At 34.3% G+C, this 10,124-nt stretch overlaps 2 protein-coding genes across 3 annotated transcripts; one reads left to right on the top strand and one right to left on the bottom strand.

Moving 5' to 3' along the window:
• The first annotated feature begins 380 nt into the window (after positions 1-380).
• LOC124913801 (E3 ubiquitin-protein ligase At1g63170-like) lies at positions 381-3,539 on the top strand. 2 transcript variants are annotated; one of them, XM_047454216.1, is made up of 5 exons: positions 381-564; positions 1,133-1,927; positions 2,437-2,562; positions 2,650-2,944; positions 3,028-3,539. In XM_047454216.1, the coding sequence occupies exons 2-5, from the start codon at positions 1,251-1,253 to the stop codon at positions 3,208-3,210; spliced, it is 1,281 nt and encodes a 426-aa protein (XP_047310172.1). In that variant the 5' UTR covers positions 381-564; positions 1,133-1,250; the 3' UTR covers positions 3,211-3,539. The 2 variants fall into 2 exon arrangements, with proteins under 2 accessions (XP_047310172.1, XP_047310171.1); XM_047454215.1 differs by having other exon boundaries at positions 382-564; positions 2,434-2,562.
• A 17-nt stretch (positions 3,540-3,556) lies between these two features.
• On the bottom strand, positions 3,557-5,468 carry LOC124913802 (stress response protein NST1-like). Its single transcript, XM_047454217.1, has 3 exons — positions 4,681-5,468; positions 4,200-4,458; positions 3,557-4,115 (listed from the first exon to the last, which is right to left on the bottom strand). Exons 1-3 carry the CDS (start codon positions 5,005-5,007, stop codon positions 3,754-3,756), a joined length of 948 nt encoding a protein of 315 aa, XP_047310173.1. The 5' UTR covers positions 5,008-5,468; the 3' UTR covers positions 3,557-3,753.
• Positions 5,469-10,124: the final 4,656 nt, after the last annotated feature.

Here is a 10,124-nt window from a genome sequence, read left to right as displayed (position 1 = left end):
TCCAAACATGTTTATTTGTCTTTATTTTTGTAAATAAGTGAAATTGTCAAATTTATTTATTTAATATTGAAATAAAATGAACTTGATAAAATAAATGTTTTTAAATAAAGTCAAAAGTCATTTAAAAAAAAATGTAGATATAAATCATATAATAAGAGTATGGGACGGCGCTATATTGTTGTTTTTTTTAAGAAATTTTAGTTATTAATTAAGGACCAACAAATATAAATATTAAATAATACAAATGTTAAATTTATTTTTCTTTATTAAGAAGCTTGTTAGAGTAATAATAATAATAATAATAAATAATTATATATAAAATCCCCATTTTACCCTCACGGTTTTCGGACCATCTAGACTCTCTCTCCGCTTTAGCAACGCGGCGATAAACGAAAGAGATATTCTCTCCCTCCCTTTCTTCTTCTTCTTCTTCTTCCAATCTCTCTTTTTTCTCGTTTGGACGAACAATTTCGATGAACCTGACGTTGTTAATTCATGAAATAAACATTACCCACGACGGAGAATTTCTCAATTAGACGAACGGCTAATCGCTCTTCATTTCAGGTAGGTAATCGATTATATGTATGATCAAGAGTATTGATTGGTTTTAATTTACAGTCTTTATGTGAGTTGACTTGTATTTAATATCATTTAGATTGAATTTTACTTCGACTCCTCTATAGTCGCCGATCATAGTTTGATCAAACTTGTACAATTCACACCAATTAGGGCTTCTTTATCAATTCGGATTCAGGGTATCATTAGAAAGTTTTAATTAAAGGTTAGCTGGCTCCTTGGTAGCTAATGAATTTGTTTGTTACCAAGCCAAACGAGATTAGAAGAATGTATGTGGGGGGTTGGTTTTAGCTGAAATGGGTATTCTTTTTGCTTATGGAATTGTTCTCCCTTTTTGTCACCTTTTCTAGACTTGAGGGTCAGTCAAAATCAAGGTATTGCGTCATGGGTGATGGGTTATATTATTCTTTTCTTTCTTCATACACTACTCTGATTTTGGTTTGGCTTTGGTAACTTGGTAGTAATTCTTATTGATTTCTTAATCTGTGTTGTGTTGTATGATTAATAGTTTATCTTTTTGTTGCATACCTGAATATGAAGTTTTTCTTATTGCTAGGTGGGTCAAGGAAATACATCAGGGCTGAAAGTTTCTGAAAAGCAGATATAAACATTATTGATTGCTCAAGTTCTCTGGCAGACTTTGCTATGTTTGTGTCTATTATGAGAAAATAGAAATGTCTGTTTCCAATCAAGAAGAAAGGCGAGAGAATCCAACTGACTGGTACCCATTGCTCCTGGAGCAAAAGGAAACCGGCGGTAATCATGAGCATGTTATTAATATAGGAAAAGGTTGCGATGCTTCTACTTCGAGTTCGCCCAGAAGTGCTACTTCTCAGGGCTTGAATCTAAACCAACATGAAGATGGATCGTCAAATAATGCTCTTGTTCAGAATAACTTAGTTTCACCCACATTGAATGAATCGATCTCCAGGAGCTCCTCACTTTCGCGAAGAGGGAATGGGTCTGGCCGACGACATTGGAGCCCGTTTAACACCTTGATGTGGCTCTCTATTGAGCTAGTATTCACTCTTAGCCAAATTACTGCAGCTATTGTGGTATTGTCTATATCGGGAGATGAGAATCCACAAGCTCCGTTGTTTGCTTGGATTTTGGGTTATGCAGTTGGTTGTGCAGCTAGCCTTCCCATACTTTGCTGGCGTTATCTTCACCGCAATCATCAATTTGAACAAGCAGCAGCACCACAACGTCAGGCTTCTCCCAGAGGAAGCCCTGGACCGGAGTCCAATTCTTATATAACAATCTCATTATCTCGGAACTCAGAAGATGAAGATGGTCAGAACTTGTCTTCAGGCGCATGGGCTAATCAAGGAACTAGAGCTACAGATGATAGGTATATATATAATTATGCATTTTCATATCTCATGATGGATGCAATTCATCCTCTTACTACGTAATTGCATTTTCTTGTTTTTATTTACTGTTAATTTTTTGTGGGATTCAATTTGCCAAAGCATGTATTCTTGTTGAAAGTGTCCCGTATTTGGGTTTTCCTATTAACACTAGCACCATCTTGAGCTCCATGGAAATCACACCTGATGCATGTTGTAAATTATCACTTAAATTTTTGCCACTTCATTTCTTTTTGGTAGAGAATGAACCAAATCAAAAAGTACTTGCATTTATTTTATGCAGAGTTCTCTTTAGGATATGTTTGGATTGATGCAATTGGAATAAGAATTAGAATTCAATTAATATGTTTGGAAACTTTATTTATATGTATATATATTTACATACTCCATTGGATTTATAATTCTAATTCTTTATTCTTAGTGTTCAAACAAACCAATTGTTTGAATTTTTCTTTAGAGAAAAATCTCATGTTTGATATATTTTCAGCAGGTTCATTGCAATTATGGACCATTTTAAGATGGCATTAGACTGTTTCTTTGCAGTATGGTTTGTGGTTGGCAATGTATGGATATTTGGAGGCAACTCGTCGTCTGCAGAGGCTCCCAATTTGTACAGGTACCTAAAAAACATGTTCGTAAAAAAATTACATTCCTGTTTTGGGGTCTCTTGTTGAAAATTACATGTTTGTCGAAATCTATGCAGGCTATGTATTGTGTTTCTTACAATAAGCTGCATTGGATATGCAATGCCTTTTATTTTATGCTCGATGATATGTTGTTGCTTGCCTTGTATAATATCAATGTTGGGTGTTCGTGATGATATGAACGGTATGAGAGGTGCATCTGAAGAAACTATTAATGCTTTGCCAACACATAATTTCAAGTCCAAGGACAAAGGTAGTAGTGTTAGTAGCAGAGATAGTACTTCAAGTGTTGATGAAGGAGGACTTCTAGCAGCTGGAACTGAAAAAGAGCGTGCTATTTCTGGGGAAGATGCTGTAAGTTCCTTCTTATGCTTTTGGGTTCCATAAAGTAGGTCAAATTTTGTTGTTGTGATTGTCTAATCTGGAAACTTGTTCAGGTTTGTTGCATATGCTTGGCAAAATATGCAAATAACGACGAATTGAGGGAGCTTCCTTGCACTCATATATTTCATACAGAGTGTGTAGACAGATGGCTTAAGATAAACGCTTCTTGCCCCTTGTGCAAATTTGAAATACACGATGCTTGTACTGATTCAGCACCCGAATCTGGTCCTAGTTAGTAGCAAAGGTGAAAGTATATATATATATAAAGTAGAAAGGAGGTTCTTATATTGTGATTTCGCTCGCAGCCCCCAAACTCCTTTCTAGCTGAAGAACTACAATCCTTTCGTTTTACTTCGATTTTTACTTACATTTGTCATGAAACCAGAGTTGTACAGTTATAGTCTAAACTTGCTCATTGAGCTTGTACAATAAAAGTTTTCTATAGAGTTATTTCTCTGTAAATACAATGCCTTGGTATTTTTCTGGAAGATATCCAGAATCAATGTACTGATGCAATGTATGACTACTTTCTTTACTCTATAATATATCCAGAATAATTTATACAGTGTTCTTCATTTATGATGATCTTGAAAGTAGTTTATATTTGAGCATATTTTGAGATGATTTGAAAGAAACTGTTCTAAATAAGAATTGAATGAGTAGAGTACTAATACATTAGAGAAACTGTGCTAGTTTCAATCTGCTACTGTTTTCTAAATCTCCAACCAAAAACAGACAAAATGAACGGGTATCATATCAAAATGCAACAATCTCCTTTCTTACCGCACTGGCTGCTGGTTATAGTGGTTCTTCTCCTTTTTCTTGGCAGCAGCAAGTTTTGCGGTTCTAGCTGCAGCTTCACTTGAGGCAGCTCTTCCTGCAGCATCCATTTCCTTGGTTGATTTCTTCTTCTTCAGTGAAGCTAGTTTCTTAAATTTCTCTTTCAAGTCTACTATGTTTGAATCCTCTGCTGTTGCTTCATCAGTTCCATTCGCCACTGTGTTGTTGTCATTCGACAAATCTTCCTCCTTCCGCACCACCTTCTCCTTCTTTTTCTTCTTCTTAGCAGATTTGCTCTCTTTCTTGTCCTCCTCCATTCCTCCGTCTGGATTCTCCATCTTCTTCTCTTGTATACTACTACCTACAGATTCACATACCAAATGAACGGTCAAGGCCATAAACAGAAAAACTAAGAACTTGGTTAAATGCTGATAAAATATATTACCAAGAGAATCGATCTTCTCGCTGGTTTCCTCAGATTTGTTTAAACCTAGCTCAGCTAGAACAGCATCTAGCTCAGCAAGCTCTTTCTTCTTCAGTTCTTTCTTTGAGAGCTGCCTTTCTGCATCCTTGGGTGGTAAAGAAACTTCTGGAACTTTGGTAAAAACCAAATCTTTTTCAACTGGCAAATTGGCTTCTTCTTGATCATGTTCTTCATTCTCGTCCTCAACTTCATCGAGACCTTCTTCTTCACTTTCACTTCCCTGCCAGTTAAAGAAAAGAGACAAATCTAATCTACTGGTTTTTACTTCCATCTAAGTAAGATCCATCCCTATGATTTTAGAACATCATACAAAGTTCTCTTCTATATTCTGTGTCTCGAGTCAATATCAACATTGCATATTATTCAGAAAGTGAGGATCCTAATTCCTAACAGAGTGAATAGAACCAATTAAAGAATAACTTAAGAACAATCAAATTTTCACCTCTAAAAGTGCAGGATTCTCATCCTTATCAGTTGAATCAGCTGCATCAGCCCAAACGACTTGAGGGGGAGCCGTGGTTGCATAGTAATCATCGTCATCATCATCATCAACATCAGCCCAAGATTTTGCTGTTAACTTAGATGGAGTCCAGAAAACCTGTGGCTCCCCTACTTTCTCCTCTTGCTTTTTGGAAGAACTTTTCACCTTAGATGAACCCGACTCCTTGTCCGACTTCTTCTTCTTTCTCAAGGTTCCAAGAGCAGCGAAAACGTTAGTACTGTTCAAAACCAAAGCATCGTCCTTCCTGTTTACACCACCTCCAACCATCTTCAACTAACACTCACAGCAATTGTTTATCTGATCAAACAAGGATACGTGAACAATGTAGTATCTTGTTTTCAACTAAGAAAAAGTAGAAAGAAAATATTTTGGGATCAAAGTGGATTGAGAACGAGAGAGATCCCAGTCAGTCAAATCTTCTATCAGATGGGGGATATTCCACCGACAAAGATAAAAGCAGCGGTGGAAAGTACGTGTAGCGAGGGAAAAGGAGAATCGATTTGTTTTCACGAGTTATGATCGATTTGATCAGTGGAGGAGGCTGTGGAGCAACAAGCAAGTCCGATCTTCGTCCAAAAACGAAGCAGCAGAAAACTTTGCTGGGTAATTGATGACGAGTAGAGAGAAGGATGGGGTTAGACGGGAAACGGCTAAGCTGAAGAGAAGGAATAGAAAAATGTGATCTTTAGGGTTTGCGGGAGAGGAGCAAAGAGGAACAAACAGCCAGGGCCAATGTGGGTCTGACTAGGTTTAAGGTTATCTCAATAGAATTGAGTTGTTTTTCGAAGCAAATTTAAATTTGTCCTCTTATTTAGGTTTATATTTTATCAAAATTAGTAATTAAATTTATTTATATTTATGTAAACTAGGAAGATTAGCATGACCCGAAGTTTGTGGTAATTGAAACAAATAAATTTTTTATTTTTATTTTAACTTTAACTTGTATGTTATATTTTTAAGAATTGATAATATAAATAAATTTTTTATTTTTATTAAGGTTTTGGAAAGAAAAATTAAAATAATATTAGAAATTAATTAATATAATAGCCTAAAATTATTTATCTCATTTGTTTAATACTTTATCACCCCTTTCAAGAGAAAAAGTGAGGCAGAAACCGTGAGATTGTTACGTAAAAGAGTAAATCAATAAGAAACAAGATCTTTGATGAAGATATCAACCACTTGATCTTCAGTAGGAATGTATTGGAACAACTTTTTCTCGAACAAAGTGAAAATCGATTTCAATATATTTTGTGTGAGCATAAAATACCGGGTTTGCGGATAAGAATATGACACCAATATTATCACACCATAGAGCTGTGGAAGAAGAAAGTGAAACTCGAAGTTCACCAAGTAGAGATTGAATCCAACAAAGATCAATAGTTGTACATGCAAGAGCACAATATTCAGATTCAGTACTAGAGCGAGCAACTACTTGTTGTTTCTTAAAATTCCAAGAAACGAGGTTGTCACTTAGAAAAATACAAAATCCAGTTATTGAACGAAGATCATTAAGACATCCTACCCAGTCAGTATCAGAGTAGGAAACAAGAAGAGTGAATTGTAAAATTGGACGAAGAGAGATCCAATGACGAGGAGTATGACGAAGATATCGAAGAATACGTTTAACTGCTCTCCAATGAGAAGTTGTGGGAGTTTGTATGAACTAACAACTCGATTGATAGGAAATGCTAACTCAAGATGAGTGAGTGTAAGATATTGTAGAGCCCTTACTATACTCCGATAGAGAAACATATCAGATAAATGATCACCATCATGTTTAGAAAGAGAGGAGCCAACATAGACGAGATTTTGTAATGGATTTGCTTGAAGCATATCAACCCGAGTGAGAATATCGTCAATATACTTGGATTGACAAAGAAATAAACCATCTTTGGTACAAGTGACTTCCATTCCAAGAAAGTAATGTAATTGACATAAATCTTTAATAGTGAATAATTTATTTAATTGAAGTATAATTTTTGTTAGAAACAATTTAGAGTTGTCTGTGAGAATAATATCGTCCACCTATACTAAAAAATATGTGGTTATTTGAGGTGCATAATACGTGAAGAGAGACGTGTCAGATTTCGATTCATTAAAATCAAAATATAGTAGAGCAGTCCGAATAGTAGCATACCAAGCACGAAAAGATTGTTTAAGACCGTAGATTTCTTTATAAAGTTTGCATATATGATTAGGAAATTCTAGATGGACAAAGATGGGTGGTCGTGCCATGTAAACTTCTTCCTGTAAGGACCCATGAAGAAATGCATTACTAATATCAAGTTGATGAATGAACTTTTGATAAGATATTACCAAAGAAAGAATAACACAAATAGTAGTGGGTTTTTTCATAAGACTGAATGTCTCTTCATAATCAATACCTTGTTGTTGATGGAATCCTTTAGCCACAAGACGTGCTTTATATCGATCAATAGACTCATTAACTCTATGCTTGAGTTTGAAAACTCATTTACATCAAACAAGATTATGAGATGGTGTGCGAGGAATAAGATATCATGTTTTATTCTAAATAAGAGCATTATATTCATTTGTCATGGCAAGATGCCATTGCAGATTCTTATTAGCTTTGGTAAAATATGTAGGTGTAGTAATGGAAGAAGTAGTAGTGAGAGCTGATGATGACATATATCGTGCTTTATTGTATGTGATCATTTAACGAGTAGAAGATTTAAGTGCATTAACTGTTGTGATAATTGGTTGTGTTGAAAGAACATTAATAGTAGTAGAAGAAGATGATATAGTGTTTGGTGACGTTGTGGAGGTCAAAGAGGGTGATGGTGGAGACGATGAAGTGATATGAGATAATAGAGGTGGTATGGATGAATTAAGTATAGTTGTTGAAAGAGATGTCTCATTATCTTCAGGTGGTTTAGACAAATGCACAAAGTCCTTATTTTTAAAAGAAAAAGTGAGTTCGTCAAAAGTGACATGTCGAGAGATAAATATTAGTCCATATGGAATGTGAAGACACTTATAACCTTTAAGAGATGAGCTGTAACCAAGGAAACTGTATTCAGTAGTATGAAAATCGAGTTTGTGTGATTTTACGGTCATGTGAGTGAATAGCAAGAACACCCAAATGTCTTCAAAAAACAATAGTTAGGAGAAGAGTTAAATATAGTCTCGAATGATGAACGTTGATGTAATGTCAGAGCAGGAAGACGATTGATAAGACATATGGTCGTTTCAAAAACTTCACTCCAATAATGTAGTGGTATAGATGCATGAGCCAATAAAGTGAGACCAGTTTCCGTAATGTGACAATTTTTCGTTAAACAATATTTTTTTGCTCACTAGTATGTGGGAAAGATGAACGATGTAAAATACCATGATTATCCGTCAATGGTTTGAAATTTCTATATTCTCCTCCCCAATTAGTTTGAAATATTTTGATTTTATGACTAAATAATTTTTCAACAAATCGAAGAAAGTTGATAAACGTATTTAAAACATCCGACTTTTTCATTAGCGAATATATCCATGTGAATTTGTAAAATCATCCACAAAATGTACTAAATAACGACAACCAGTAGACGAAAATTTAGGAGAATGTCCCAAAACATTTGAATGAATTAGGTCTAAAGGATCCATAAATGTAGATTTAGAAGCCGAAAATATAGTTTATGTGCTTTCCCATATTGACATGATCCACAAAAAGAAATAATATTACTTCCTAAAACTGGTAATTTAAAGTGTGATATAACTAAAGATGTAGTAGCGCTAGAAGGGTGTCCAAGTCGTGAATGCCAAATTTGAGCTGGAGATTGAATACCAATAAACACTTGTTTATTAGAACATGTTGAAAATGAACTTTCAGTAGGGTCAATACAATAAAGTTCATTTTTGAGTAATCCCTTAAGAAGCACTATCTTCGTATCTCGATCTTTAATAAGACAAACATTGAGATGGAATTTAAAAACACGTTATTATCTTATGAAAATCTCGCGGCACTCATTTAATTTTTAGTAATATCTAGAATGTGTAAGATATTACGTAAGTAGAGAGTTTTTTGTTGATTTAAAATTTTAGTGGTACCAATATTATAAATATTCAAAGGCATACCGTTTCCGACTTTAATAGTTTGAGTATCTGTATAAGGAGCATTACGTATAGATTATTAAGATCAAAAGTAATATGGTCGGTCACACCTAAATTTGGACACCAAGTGAGATCTACAATAGTAGACGATGTAACTAACATTGTCGTAGGATTTGTAGAAGGATTAAAACGAAGACACTCGAGAGCACTATGTCCTTGTAAAACAACTTTCGGAGCGATGACCAATTTTATGACAAAAATTACATTGCGGACGAGTATTGTCTCAGTTCTATTTTTGGTTCTTTCTACCCCATGCCCATAAATATAAGCAACATTCGCCGAAACATCTAAGGGCGAAATATTTTTATAATGGAATTTTCTTTTCTTAAATATGAGTCATTGTTCATGATTTAGAAAGATGTTAGTCATATCATTACACAATAGATCTTATCCGGAAGTTAGAGCACATATATCGACTTGAACTCGTCTCCGAGCCCGTTGAGTAGAGTTAGTTGCAGATCTTAATCAGAAACATATTGTCCGGTAGTAATAAGTGCATCTGACAAGTTTATGATATGTTGAATGAAGTTAAGAAGATAGTCATTACCTTTGTGTGCGTTTAGGAGTTGACTCCGTAACTGAAAAGTCGGCTCTTTGATTGAGAAACATAGATCTTCTCTAGGGTTTTCCAAAGTTCTTGCGCCAAAGATGATTTTGAGACTTGTTGATGAATCTCGTTGATCAATGCTGAAAAGAGCCATGCAAGTACCCTTTGATCTTGGATACGCCATTGTTTAAATTTTGGATTATTGATTTGAATTGTATTATTTTGATAATTTATTTCTTGAAGAAATTTGGGAGGAGTTTCAAGATTCCCTTCTACTATATCAATAAAATCATAACCTATCATGATGGGAGTAACTTGTGAATAGATATAGTTGTGTTTATCAAGTTTTACGCTTCCATGTATTATTGGTAGAACTGAGAAGTGATATTGTGTTTCCATTGAAATCGTTTTTAGGAGTTTTTCTTATAAGCTCTAATATCAAGTTTGATTTTTAGAAATGATATTATAAATAAGAACTATTTGATTTAGTTCTTGAAGAGAAAGATTGAAACAATATTATTGATTGAATGAGTAATATTTATAATAATTTATCTATTTATAATAGTAATAGAAAAGATAACTAATACGATAAAACTTAGGAATTAATTAATATAATAGCCTAATTAATAAAAGACAAATCAATGATTTCTCTCATTTGTTTAATATTTTATCAAGAGCAAGCGTGGAAAAATAATATAAAATTAATCTGTGC

This window comes from Impatiens glandulifera, chromosome 9, assembly GCF_907164915.1.
Source record: "Impatiens glandulifera chromosome 9, dImpGla2.1, whole genome shotgun sequence".
Classification (NCBI taxonomy): Eukaryota; Viridiplantae; Streptophyta; class Magnoliopsida; order Ericales; family Balsaminaceae; genus Impatiens; species Impatiens glandulifera.
This window is presented reverse-complemented; position numbering and strand designations above follow the sequence as displayed.

Excerpts from the sequence above, each read along its gene's own strand:
- LOC124913802 (XM_047454217.1), bottom strand. The coding sequence starts at position 5,007 with ATGGTTGGAGGTGGTGTAAACAGGAAGGACGATGCTTTGGTTTTGAAC. Across the intron at positions 4,459-4,680 it reads AGAATCCTGCACTTTTAGAG|GGAAGTGAAAGTGAAGAAGA; the intron begins GTGAAAATTTGA and ends TTTAACTGGCAG. Across the intron at positions 4,116-4,199 it reads CGAGAAGATCGATTCTCTTG|GTAGTAGTATACAAGAGAAG; the intron begins GTAATATATTTT and ends GTGAATCTGTAG.
- LOC124913801 (XM_047454215.1), top strand. The coding sequence starts at position 1,251 with ATGTCTGTTTCCAATCAAGAAGAAAGGCGAGAGAATCCAACTGACTGG. Across the intron at positions 1,928-2,433 it reads ACTAGAGCTACAGATGATAG|CAGGTTCATTGCAATTATGG; the intron begins GTATATATATAA and ends ATATATTTTCAG. Across the intron at positions 2,563-2,649 it reads GAGGCTCCCAATTTGTACAG|GCTATGTATTGTGTTTCTTA; the intron begins GTACCTAAAAAA and ends AAATCTATGCAG.